The sequence below is a fragment of the Euprymna scolopes genome, chromosome 3 (assembly GCF_053919585.1).
Source record: "Euprymna scolopes isolate OS-2025 chromosome 3, ASM5391958v1, whole genome shotgun sequence".
Taxonomy (NCBI): Eukaryota; Metazoa; Mollusca; class Cephalopoda; order Sepiida; family Sepiolidae; genus Euprymna; species Euprymna scolopes.
The window spans coordinates 80,875,008-80,889,411 of NC_136484.1; the positions used below are offsets into that span (position 1 = coordinate 80,875,008).

The window sequence follows — 14,404 nt, forward strand, 5'->3', positions numbered from 1 at the left end:
AATGATAAAGCTAAGGAAAATTATGTGTGAAGATTTGATAGAAACAAAACAAAAATAATTTTAGAATTTAGAGTAGAGGTTAGTTTCACATAAATTTAATGTAAAATAATTCACCATTTCGAGACCATTCTAGCATTTTAGGACAGTTGACTAATTTATTTTTTTATGAGTGATAAATGGTGCACTTTTCTTTAAGGAACAATTTTGTTTTTTAGACACTTATATGTAGCTTACCAAGGAACTTTGTCTGGTGAGGAGCTTGCCACTTAGACTTAGCAGTTTTGTTAGGGCTAAAGGTTTTAAGAGGAGGAGGCTTGCCACTCGTACCTAGGGTTAGAGGTAGGATTAAGGGAGTTTTTTTTTGTTTTTTTAAAGGTGTTTGATCCCCATTTTTACGGTTAATGGGTCATAATTATCCGTCTTTGAAAATGTTATGCCTTATATTTTGGATATCAAATTACTTTTAAATATGAAATTTATTTTTGTTTGTTTGTCTTAATTCTTAAGGGGTGTGAAACTTAACAAGAATTACGACAAATAGACAAAAATAAATTTCATTTAAAACAAGTGACGTCACTAACAGAAAACGTGATGTTTGGAAAACTTAAGTATTTTTGCCCACTTATCTGCCACTAGTCTCTCGCTCCTAGCCAAGATTCAAAAGAGAGTCACCAATCTGATAGGTCCTGAACTGTCATCTAAACTTCAGCCACTGTCTCATCAACGAAATGTTGCATCCCTCTGCCTGTTCTACAACGGTGAATGCTCTGACGAACTGCAAGCACTTGTGCCCCCTCGACGTAAATAACCCGACAAACAGCTAAATCCCACCCCTTCACAGTAAAGATCCCTAGATGTAAGAGAGCCTTCTACTTCAGTAGTTTCTTCCCTAGAACAGCTAGACTTTGGAATTCCCTTCCAGGTCCCTGCTTTCCCAACTGTACTGACATGCAGAAGTTCAAGTAACGTGAACCGACATCTTGCTGCCCCTGATGCTTATGTCCCTGATAGTAGCCCCCTACAACAAAGTGGCAATGTGCCTTGTTTGGGCTGAAAATGGAATAAAAAAAAAAAAAAAATTTTGGTAAAGCTAACACCTCATTCACAAATTTTTGATAAATTTGATTTTTATTTTCAATTAAATTTCTTGTCCGAGTGACACATTATTTTGTTAAACTTTCCAGTTTAAGACGTTTTTTTTAATTTCTCTACCTGGACTTTGGGCCAAGATCACAGTGTAGTATTCTGATGCTACACTTTGCCTTTTCTGTTCTCTGTCAGTGGAGGAGAAATCCTTCATGACTGAGACAATTTTTATGTTTGTTTCTATCCAAATTGACCCTTTTTGGGAAGCTGGATTTTCCTCGTATTAAAAACTGACATTGTGTCGAATTGTCCTCGTGGGGAAGCAAGTAAATAGGAACAATTAGAAACTGAGCACCTTCTACAAATATTTAAATATTGAGTTTGTATTTTGTATTATTGGGTAGATTAGTGTCCATTTGATTATAATCCGCTGAAAAAAAATGTAAAAAAAGACGAAAAAAATATATTAGGAGGGGGGGGGGTGTACTGCTTTCACATTTTCGTTTTTTTTTGTTTTTTTTTTTAAACAAAACACTTTAATTCACTGTTAAAAACTAACGTAATGGATAAAAGTGCAAATGTTACATATTTGTTTTTCAATTATATTTTTAAAATTTGACCAAAAATAACACCGGATTGCTTTAAAATTATATATTCTGATAACTGAACCACGTTTTCGGCCAAGTAAGTGGTGAGACGACAACAACTATGGAAGGCAGTAATTGCAGTGAATGCAGTCACGAGATTCAGAGTTCCTATCTGTCGTGGTTACCACCTGACGAAGGTAAGAAGAAAAATTGCCCAAAACGTTGTGAAACAACTAATAAGATATGAGGATAATTGTCCGCAATAAATAAAAATTAATAAATAATACTCATCTCATGAATTCCAATTAAAATAATAAAAAAAAATTGTTTACAATAAAGTAATTAATATCAGTGATAGTAGCTGCTGCTGTTTCTACAGATCGTTTTTAGATACTTTTTAAAAATAGAACGATTTTTTCCAGGTATCATGATTTTAAATTGTTTGGTACCACAAGAGAAAGCTGGTTACATTTTTATTTTTAATGGATAAATGTAATAAAAAGATTGATTTATTTAACAGTGGGTGTCCGAAGAAATTTTTTTTCAAAATTTTCCAAACTCGTTATGTTGAAGTCTTTTTTTTTTTTTTTTTTTTTTTTAACACTACAAAAAAATGAGCTGTCAAAAGAATTTGGGGCAACCAAATCTATTAAAAGTAATATCTCTTCTAGTTAATTTCCAAATTTCATGACAAAATTCTTAAGAGAAATGTGGTACAACCGTTTACAAATCAGGGGGTGGGGGGGTCACTACGAGATCTTAAAATGCCGTTTTATGATTGTTATATCGCATATCCATATTTCCATGAATAAACCAGAAACCAGCAGCTGCGACAGCAACAATAATGGCGATGCTAAGACAAATCCGTTTGTCGATACAATACAAATGAACTCTCTAAATACACACAACAACTTCAAAGCCCATTTTTTCAAGTACACACATCAATAGAATAGTTTGCACATCACTTCAACAAAGAAAACCACCAGAGAAGGCTACACAGCAAAAGAAAAACCAAAATACAAAACACAAACATCGCAGTAAATGCAACTCCTGCAGCATATAAACACGAATATCTATTTCACAAAACACTGCAACAATACAACACCGACTAGATTACATTCACAACTTTCTTAGCTTTAAATCGATATAACACATGCATACATACACCAAACAGATGATTCTCCACAACACATTAAAGCACAAAAAAACAAACACAATTAAAAAGCAAAACGCAAGCCAGTGATCAAAAACTCTTTGCCTTCACCTACATCCGCGTCATGACTATGAAAGCGTCAGCCTTCTCGACAAACAGCAGTTAGGCCAATGTGAGCCATGCTTTGAACTTTGCTCCGTCAGTAGTCGCCACCGCCGCCTCACTTGATTCAGCTAGTAGCCGCTACCCCTTGCTACTATGCACAACCTTCTCGACAAACGGAAGTTAGGCCAACGTGAGCCAGGCTGTGAACTTCGCTCCGCCAGCAACCAGTAGCCACTGCCGCCGCCATCACCAAAACTATCCTGACACACCAACAGTTTCATTTCATGATCGTTTGAAACTTTAAATAAACGTTTGAACTTAACCCGATTCATTTGTCAATTTCTTGCTTTCCATACACTCAGTTCTGTTTATAACATGATATTTTTATCATTTTATTTGCTTAAAACTCTTAAAATATATAATGTACATTATTATTTTAGCAATTTATTTGAAAGTATATTCATTTTTGAACAAAATGGTGGTATTTTAAGGACATAAGATGCTTTGGTTTTTAAAATATGACAATTTCAGCAGAACCCCCTTGAAATTCGTAATTATCCAAAGCGTTTTATCATTCGTGTGTATTGCTACTATACATATTACGCTTGCATATGCTATTTCAAGAATAGTAGATCATCACATAAATGAACAGTTAAGCTTACTCAAACATGACTAGCATGAAGCCTTACTGTAGTCTGCCTTATCATCATACTAGATTGGTTTCTTTTAAGTTGATTTCACTATATTTTCACATCAGCTTAAAAATATTCCCTGACCATACAATATACACCTATGCAAAAATACACTTGTAAACACAAACACACCGAGTATATGTTCAGCACCAAATCTATTCAGTTTCAACAGAATGTGTTGCTTCTTTTACTTTAATAGGATATTCATGTTAAATTAGTTTTCTGTTTCTTATGCTATTTTGGAACATAACAACTTAAAAAAGACGCTTGGAATAACTCCACTTACAACCCGTGTAGAGAGAAGAGTTGCCTTTTGTAATCTTTAGTTTTTCTATAGTTTTTTTTTCTTTCTTTGGGTGGAGGTGGTCCGTTTGCCCCATTTTATTTTGTAAATTGTTAGGTGAAAGTACACATCATTTGTTTAAGACACCCCTCCACATTTTCATTTATATGTAAATAGATGGGAACAGGTGATTTTTTTCAAAACGGGTCAAAATTGGAGGGTCGCTGGCCCCAAACGTGATTTGACCGCGTCAACGCGTGAAAATGGCCCAAATTTCGCCCCTGAACACACTTAATCATTTATTGAAAGCCACAGGGTGCATTTTTTGGCTATAAATGCATTTGTATCATTAAATGCAACATTCCCATTGGCTATCCCACAAGTATAGGGCTTTTTAGGGTATCTCAGAGTCCAAAATGGGTCAAAATTACCCCAAAATTAGCCAAAACTGGTCGGAAATCACGGATTTTCCAAAATGCACCTCCCAAGCCACACAGGGTGCAATTTTTGACTATAAATGGCTCTATATCATTAAATCTAACATTCTCACTGGCTATCCCACCTATATAGGGCTTTTCAAGGTATCTTAAGGGTCATAAATGGGTCAAATTTACCCAAAAATTAGCCAAAAATGAACGAAAATCACGGATAATCCCCAAAATGCAGGTATTATATCTCATTGGGCTCCTATAAACACTCCTGTATGGCTTTTTACAGTTGGAAGACTGAAATAACCACCCTGTTATCTTATCCATTTGTATTTAGGGTATTTAGAGATCTTTGGGGGATGTAAAAAGGGTCAAAACAATCCAAAAATGACAAAATTACGCTTTACAGTACATAACATATGAATCATTAGTTCATTCATCAATGATACTTTTTAGAAACATCGTAACTTTACTACATCAACTTCTCAGAAAGTAATTAATTGTAAATTGAACATTGAATGTCAATAAAATGCTGTCCAAGAAGAGTCTGAATTCATATTGTTCTCATAGTTACCCCAAAATTGATGAAAATGGCCCTCGATTCGCTATTTCTCGATTTGTAACCAATATATTGAATAACTTGATAAAAGGTATGAGTAATTAGCAAAGGAATTATTTTGTTATTTCAAGACACAGCTTCACTTCACATTACTTTAAAATCATTCAACAGTAAAATATCAATATAATGCATTAAAGAGCTCGTCAATCACATCCTTTTTCTCTAGCACACTTCAAATTGATCATCGTCCAAATCCAAACGATTGTGCAGTTCTTGCTCTGCCAGAAACCGTTCATGTTCCATATCGACGTGGAAAGTGTCAATGAGCCATTTGCGAGAGAGAGACTTTTGATCGACAAAGAATCTTCGTTCATGTACATCAAATTCATCAGGATTCACATCTTTTGAAAGTATATTGAGAAGGACATGGTGCTCTCGTTTCCATTTAATCATTTTCACACATCTGGAACCCTTTGCTTTGTAGACATCTTTGTCGTAAATTTTTAGCGATCGATCAAGTTTAGGTTTTATCCCAGGTATTGTAACATAACGAACATCACTTCCAAAGGCTTTCTGCCACAATTGTAGTAATCGCAAGGAGAACTGGTGAATATGATTTTTCTGTGTCGTGGTACCATATTTGGCAGCATGATGTTGCACAGCTTGAACACATTCAGCCTCAGTTGGAAGAGAATCAAGCAGAAGATCAGTCCAATCGTCGTAATTATAATCTTCGTCAATCTGCCCTGCTATACCAGCCATGTTCATTGCATTTTACTAACTGAAAAGGAAAGCAAAGTTCAATCAAATTCACAATTAATGCAATGCAATGTTATCGTGTCTATTTAAAGATGCCATTGCATTGTTACAGAAAGAAAACATTTCCTTATTTGGTAATTTTCCATCTATAACTCAAATTAAGCCCCTTTTTGACAACCTATGTTGATTCTTAGGGACTTTTTGACTCTCTTTGGCTAAATCGGCCATATTTAGCCCCTTTTAAAGGTCCTTATACCCCTCATTAACAGTGCAAAAGTTAGGAGAGTGCCTGCTTCAAGCATTTCCCAACAGTTTCTGCCATGTAGAGGTGGCTTTGGGCCCATGGGAGGTGCATTTTGGAAAATCCGTGATTTCCGACCAGTTTTGGCTAATTTTGGGGTAATTTTGACCCATTTTGGACTCTGAGATACCCTAAAAAACCCTATACTTGTGGGATAGCCAATGGGAATGTTAGATTTAATGATACAAATGCATTTATAGTCAAAAAATGCACCCTATAGCTTTCAATAAGTGATTAAGTGTGTTCAGGGGCGAGATTTGGGCCATTTTCACGCATCGACGCGGTCAAATCACGTTTGGGGCCAGCGACCCTCCAATTTTGACCTGTTTTGAACAAAATCACTTATTCCCATCTATTTACATATAAATCAAGGTAATAAGCCACTTTTGGCATTTATTTGAAAAATTTTGTTTCTATAGCCTACCCCTAATAATAGTTTTTGAAATCATTTAATGTTCATTTGATAAAGAAAACTAATCAGCAACTATTTATTACTTTTTTAACTCCCTTCTTTTAACATTTTTTTAATGCAGCTGAATCCTACTAGATTTTGACTATTTTTATAGGGGGTGCTGTCACACATAGTCAAAATTTATTCTTTGGGTGGGGATTTGCAAGTTATTTTGGTGTTTAGCAGTGGATTGTTAGATGAAAGTACAAAATAAACAAGTAGAAGAGTAAGTTATCTTGTTTTTGGTAATATTTTTAGAGATACTAAAACTTTACCTATTTTTTAGGGGTTTACAATTTGTGAGTTAGCTTACTTTTTGCCAGTAGTTGTGTTCATTAGATTGTTTGATGAAAGTACAGAATTTTTAATTAGACCCCCACCCATTAAGAATGAGTTTTTAAATAATTATTTTAACATGGTCTTTGCCTCCTCACAAGACCAAATTTTAACAAAAGGTTGATTCTTAATGTGGGATTCATCACACTGCCCAAAATGGGGAGAACTCAGAGTTGAAACAAAAATAATGATTGATGACAGAACGACTTTTGCCTATGGCCCAGGGTAGCATCAGAACAGATACTATTCTTTGTGCCTAGAAAATGAATGTTCCCAACGTATAGCATAATGAAAACACAAATACATTGGTTTCAGCATTTTCCAACACTGCTTTGTTAAGATTTCATATTTCCAGTGTGTGTGATGGTTAGAGGATTCGGGAAAATTATTTTCATACATGATGCCTTCTCTCCTATTTCATTGAATGAAATCAGAAAAAAATGTTTTAAACACCTTTGGAATTTTGTTATTATCTATGCTGAAGTAATATTTATTTTACCCATTAATAAACAATGCCTATAAACAGCTTCAGAAAATCTACAAAAAATGATGATGTCACCAATTCTCTGGTAAGCATTGGATGTAAGAATACATTTTCCTTAATTTAATATATATTTTACAAAATTTTGACTCAAATAACAATTAGCATGAAAATAAGAATAACAAATTATACTTTCAGGTGTTTATATGTGCATGTAAACACAAATAAATTAATTTTAAGCATATATTCATTAAAAAAGAATACGTAATACTTTTATTTAACTTTTTTTTTTAATAACCACAGGCAACGCCAGGATATGGGGCCTGCTAGCTAATTATACATACTATAACTGATTTAATGAGGAGCTGTATGCTTTTATAATTTTGCATTAACTTATAGTTTCATTGTATATTTAATACATTAAATTATACAGAAAATAATTTATATATTTGCATTATTGAATATGCTTAGCTGCATTCACTCTTATTTAATCCACATGCCCTGAAAAATTGCATAGTTAACATTTTTATCCATATATCTGCTTCCAACTAAATTATAAAAATATTTTTATGTTAAAAAATTTAGCAAAATTTGTGTCTGTTAATTAGATTTCTTTTATCAATTTATGATATTTTTATGATTTATGTAATTCTTTTAATCAGTTATGTTTTGTGATAAAATCCTTTTGATTTCTATATTTTGCTGTATTCCTCTTTTAGATCCCCGAGTAGCTGACTGGCCTATGATGGCTTCACCATGGCCATCTTTCATGATGTGTGTTCTGTACGTGATGTCAGTTAAAGTTGGTATTGGTATGATGGCAAAAAGAAAAGCTTTTGAAATTAGGAAAATTTTAGTTGTCTATAATATTTCTATGATGCTTTTATCTGGTTATATGTTTGTTGAGGTAAGTTGGATATTTTTTTTCTTGAACTGTTTCAGTTTAAAAGTAAATACCATTGAATTTGGAATATGCAATAAAGCTGTTTGAAAACATGAAATCCATCATCATATGCCTTCTATTTTTTGATAGAATTTAATAAAAATTTATCAATTTCATTATTCCTTATAATTTGATACAAGTGCAATTAGTTCATCTAAATTAGATTTTTGAAGCAAATCATTTTGATGTATAGCAATTTTAATGTAATATAAGCATGAAACTGGACATTTTCTACACATAGAATATCATAAAGATCTGTATTTCATTGCATACTTCCACTGTAAATATGATTAACAGAGTTAAGAAAATTATTAGTTTTAATACCAGATGAAATATTTTCATTATTGTCCATAGCTAAAGAATCTTTTTAAATAGTTCTGTAATCAAAATGTCACTCGAATTTTTTTTTACATATATTTTAGAAATTTTATTTTCCACCTCCTGTCTTTCCTTCTCTCTCCCTCCCCTTCTTTCCCCCCCCTTTTCTTGGTGTATCTTGTGCTGCTACTGCTTGTTATATCACGTGTTGAATGCGTGCCTTTTGATTGATAAAAGGAGATGTGTGCGCCATTTTGTTGGAAGTTTTGAACACGAGGAAGAAGTTGGCTCGCTATCCAGCGTCAAGAGAAAATATGTTAAAAATTGCAAGTTTAAACAAGAGAAACCAGTCGTTTGGTTTCTTTTTCTTCAATCTGGATTCGTCAAGGAAGATGACACAGAATTAGTCAGAAAAGACTGTTTAAAAAATCAGAATTGTAAACGAAATTACAACAACCTCTTCACCGAGGAAGAAAGAACTATTTTAAGGCCTAGAATTGATCTTGTAGAAAAAGAATACTAACTCCAGTGAGGCGTTAGGATTCACGTCAAAAAGAACCAAGAAATCTTCTATAGAAATACATTACACCACAGAAGATTTGGATTATTTTCTTGGATTACAGAACTAAGAGCATTGAAATTTTCTCGAATGAAAACATTTAAGTTAATGACGCAAGGGAGGTAGTTTACATACACCCTCTTTTAAAAGGATTAAATGTTGACATGTTTAATTTAAGTTCTTTGACACGCAGTAAGCCCTGACTGCACCTATATTCTTACCCCTACTATCCCTTACAATATTGTTAATGGAGTTCTTTGAGAACCGCCAGAGGACTAATTTGGCAGACACTGTTATTGGTGAATATAAAACTAACTATACCTTTCTTTCCTATTTACCTTTCAATTTATTAAAAAAAAAAAATTGTTTATTGTTGTGTTCTTTCGTTTTTTTCCTTCTTGTTGTGCAATGGGATAACCTTCATTGGACGTCATGATAAAATTCCCGTTATTATTGCTGTTAACAGAATAAGAATGGAAATATCAACCATAACATAACATATTGTTAAGATATAAAATTGTCATCATAGTATTTCAGTCCCTGCAGCCAATACCTGTTATTTAGTCCCTTCTTAGTTAATATCGGAGAAGCATGCAGAAAATTTTAAACACTAAATGAATAAATACAAAGTCATTAAAAATCAGTTACATTTTGCTGATTTAAATTTTAATCTTAAATTCTCTTTTTATCAATTGAAAATTTTTTCCAATTTTTTTTTTCAGTTTAATCTTTCAGGTTGGTTGTCTGGAAATTACACATTAGGTTGTCAACCAGTTGATTATTCTAACTCTCCACAAGCAATTCGGGTGAGTTTATTTAATGCAAATTTGTAAAAAATGATAAAAATGATGGTAATATGCTAAGAGAATTTGAGAGAAGTTTGTTGGTCTGTTTCTTCTCTAAAATATTTTAGTAAAAACGATGAAGAAAATAAAGAAATATAGGCTAAATCTTAATAACCTGGTAAATGGATTAATGTCAATGGTCTCCAAAGTATGGTCTGCGGGCCAAATGCAGCTCATTAAGCTCTTATGAAAAATATGAAAAAATATTCATAAAAAATTTTTAAATGGAAATATGTGAAAATAGTGTGGTGGTTTTTCTTTTAGTTTAGGAAAAAAAAAAGGTTTAAAAATGGGACACCAGTTTCACTAAAAAGCAAAACTAATTGGCATAAATCACTCCTGTATGTGTAAGCCACATCTTCTGTCAGCCCTTGTTTTCACTTGTCTTCTGCATCTACACATTGCATCCTAGACAAATTTTCCTCTTCAAGAAAAGGTTGATAAACTGCTGCAATAGTACATTTATGATTCACCTCCTCCTCCTCTTTCTATTTTTATGTTCATTATTAAATTAAATATTAACCTGCAGGGAGTAGCATGTCAGTGAAAATTCAATGTACATTGAAGAAAATGGAAGGTAAACTTTTCTAATGTCACCTATTGACTGGATGAGAGAGACTCCTTATAGCAGCAAAGAAGTCATGTAGTGAAGAATTTGAAAAGAAAACGACCAAGGATGACAGATGAACTTTCATATATGACACTATTGGTGTCATGAATGCATGCAGCGAGGTGCATATTGCAGTGAGGGGGGGGGTGTTTGACCGGACGGGAAAGAGGAAGAGAGGGCAGAAGAGGGGGTGTTGATGTCTGATTGGGACAAAACAGAAATGTCTATGGGATTTTGTCAGAAAGAGAAAAAACAAATAATAATTGTTTTTATCTCATTGTCGTTATATATCTGTTAACATGAAAGGTTGTTTTTAAAACCTCTGTTGAGAGGTATGAAGAGATCCAGAGATTCTTGGCTGATTAAGTAGTAATACACGCGGACAAAAAAACGCTTTGGATAATCACAGATTTCAAGGTAGTTCTACTAAAATAGCCATATTTTTCAAACCAAAGCACTTCAAAATACTACTGTTTTGTTCGGAAATGAATATACATTCAAATGAATTAATAAATATGAATGTACATTATATATTTTAAGAGTTTTAAGCAAATAAAGTGATAAAAATGTGAATGTCATAAAATGGCGTTTTCGGTAAGGTTTTGTAATGATCCTCCCTGTTTTCTAAAGGCCCGTAACATGATTGTATGAAGAATTTCATCATGAAATTTGGGAACCAATCAGAAGAGGTGTTAATCCTAATACTGTTAAGTGTCTGAAATATTTTTGACCATTTCTTTTTTTGTCGTGTTAAAAATGACTTTAATATGACGAGTATCGAACATTTTGAAAAAAAATTTCATCGGACACCCACTAGTAAGTAAATCAATCTTTTTACTATCTTTATCAATTAAAAGTATTATTCCCTGTTGAGTAGAACCGCGGTAATTGATAATAATTTAAAAGAACCTACCCGAAAAAAAAATTGTTTCTATTTCTCGAGTTTGGTCAAATTAAGTTAGTATTAGTAGCAGCAGCTGTAGTATTAGTCATAGCACAGTATAAACAACACGCGTTCTTTAATTTTTATTCACAAACGAACTAAGAAAAACATGAAAATATGAATATAAATGTTCTGATATGTTTAATTAGAGCTATTTTGTTATCAGAATACCATTAGTTTAGAACTATTACATTTTCAGAATGTATAATAACAGCAATCCCAACCAATTCAGCATTATGAATCCATTATAATTTCTCACATTTCTGGTCAAATTTAAAAACATGGTTAAAAAACAAAATAAACTTTTGTAGATATATAGCTTGCATGCACTTTTATTCATTGCATTAGTTTTGAACAGCAAATTAAAACAATGTTTTACTGCGAACAGCCACAAATGTTTTTTTCAAAATCAAAAGATGTATGAAAATCTCGTTTGTATTACTATACACATAGATTTGAAAAAGTTGTCAAAAAACAAATATATAACAAGATAATTTTTTAGTGTTTATATTTAATGTAATATGTTTATTCAGCTCGAAAAACTGTATGTATTCGAAAATTTAAAATGGCGGCTGACTCTCTCTTTGAGGGGTAAGTTTGGGAAAATGGGTTATAAATAAAAAAACAGACAAAATACTGTTAGAAACTCGCTCAATATATGTTACCGTGACATAGGCGGATATATATTCAGCGGGTTTTTAACAGTATTTTGTCTAGTTTTTTTTTTAACTCATTTCCCCAAATTTATCGTGTGAAAGAGATAGTCGGCCGCCATTTTAAATTTTCCAATAGATCGGTAAGCACTGTATGTTTTTCAAGCTGAATAAACATGTTACATTGAATAAAAACACTAAAAACATATCCTGTTAGGTAGAAAAGTAACTTATCTTGCCTTTGATAACATTTATTTGTTATGTATTTGCTTTTTGATAACTTTTTCAAACCTATGTGTACAGTAATACAAACCCCGTTATTTTTTTTTCCACTTATTAAGTGAAAGGTATTTTTACCACCTGCTCCAGCGTAGTATAAACGGTCTATGGAAAATAGAAATCAACAAATTTATGGAATTTTCTTCGAAATTTCGTAACGCAGTTTCTTACTAAATTAAAACTAAATATAACATTTGCTAACCTATTTACCTGTCGAATACACACACACACACACACATATATATATATATATATATATATATAACTTTCTAAAACACTCTTTAACCCTAACAATAACACTAAGTTCGAGTGGCAATCCCCCCAACAAAATACCTCTGTAAGCCACATTACAAGCGTCTAAAACAAACAAAAAATAGATCCTTCCTTAAAGAAAAATGCATATACAAAATAAATTGTTTAACTGTCTAGAATGGCCTGGAAATGGTGAATTATTTTACATTAAATTTTTGTGAAACTAACCGCCACCCCCTCTAATATTGTTTTTGTTGTTTTTGTTTCTGTCAAGTCTTCAGTATGTTCACACATAATTGTCCTTAGCTCTACAATTAATTCAAAGTCCGAATGGCAACCCTCCCCATATTCTCATTGCATAGAAACCCTCTTAAAACCACACATAATCGTCTTTAAAAAAATAAAACAAAAAGCATACAGGATTTACCTCCCATAAAAACCCCAGTTAACTGCCCTAAAACGCTAGAATGACCTGTAATGGGGAATTATTTTACATTAAATTCTAAAATAATTTGTTTATCTTTCATTAAAGCTTTTCATGGCATTTCATACATAATTGCCTAAAAAGGTAGAATCACATTTTGGAGGGGTGGTCAGAAGGGGTTGGGTGGGGTTAAACAGAAGGTGTTAATCTACAATAATACAAAAGAAATATTGCAATATATTCATTTTTAAATGGTCCTATGTTTAGATTTAAGTTTTTTGTACATAAAGCACATTACAATTCAACTTTGAGTTCTCCAACTTTTTTTCTGTTTATGGATACATGGCATTTTTAAGGAATTGCAGCATGTTTATACACATTTACTGCAGATTATTTGGAAAGCTTTAACTTTGGGAGATTTTCAATTGCATATACTGATTCCTTGTACAAAAGTACACTTATATGGTAAATTTCATTACTTAATCTTGTGTTTTAACAAAGATATAGCATTTTTACTGAAAAAGTAGTGTAAAAAATGTGACAAAACGCATATGGTCTTAAAGAGGGAAAAATATCCAAATGTGTGAGGCACAAAAATAGTCATAACTTCCTTAATTTTAATCAGATTTAAAAAATTTTAAATATTCTTCTTAGCTCATCAAGCTCTTTCTATGTATATCAATATTGAATTATTTTAAGCTATTTCAATTTTTTCATGTGTATTGCTAGATTAAGGCTGACAGCTTAGAATGGGGATCAAGGAGAGAGAATAGCCACCAGGCATTGTTCAACCTGGGGTGACTAATCACTCTTAATTTGATAATAAGTGAAGGCCTCAGTGCAAACAAGGGTTAAAATTTGGTAGAGATAAGTTTGAGGGGAGCAAGTAGAGATTAGGGGAACAGAGAGAGAGAGGTGTTGAGTGGACAAGACGAAGGGTAAGCTATAAGAAGAAGAAAGAAAGAGTGTTTGTAACCACTCTCTGAAGGAGAGGTGGGAAAAAGGGGTTAGATTTAGAAAAAGGAATTCTAAAAAATGTAGAGTCGTAGCCAGCAAACTGAACGGCTGGGCTGATCAAGCACTCTCGATTTGCAAGCCCTCAGGGCCTGATGTTATGATGTTAACTAGCCTGTATTAATGGGAAATCTGTGACTTTACTGGTCTGGTCTTGTATCGTTTCACTGCTATAGTCAGTCACCTCAATTTAGACAGTAGCTGTTATGAAGTAATGAAATTAATAAATGGTTTGTCATTGTTATAAACCAGAGTTCTGTTTGTTTGTGGTGAGGACTCTTCATTTTGCAGCAAGCCGCAAGGACCAGCGGAGTGATTGATGTACCCGGAGACTACCTGCACA

At 33.0% G+C, this 14,404-nt stretch overlaps 1 protein-coding gene across 5 annotated transcripts in view; it reads left to right on the top strand.

The window, feature by feature from the left end:
- LOC145256502 (very long chain fatty acid elongase AAEL008004-like) overlaps positions 1-14,404 on the top strand; it is a 462,810-nt gene that overhangs the window by 61,577 nt on the left and 386,829 nt on the right. For all 5 annotated transcript variants that reach the window (XM_080115480.1, XM_080115499.1, XM_080115471.1 and 2 more), the window contains exons 3-4: positions 7,941-8,128; positions 9,764-9,847. In XM_080115480.1, the coding sequence (XP_079971606.1) occupies positions 7,941-8,128; positions 9,764-9,847 (272 nt within the window). The remainder of the gene's footprint in view (positions 1-7,940; positions 8,129-9,763; positions 9,848-14,404) is intronic.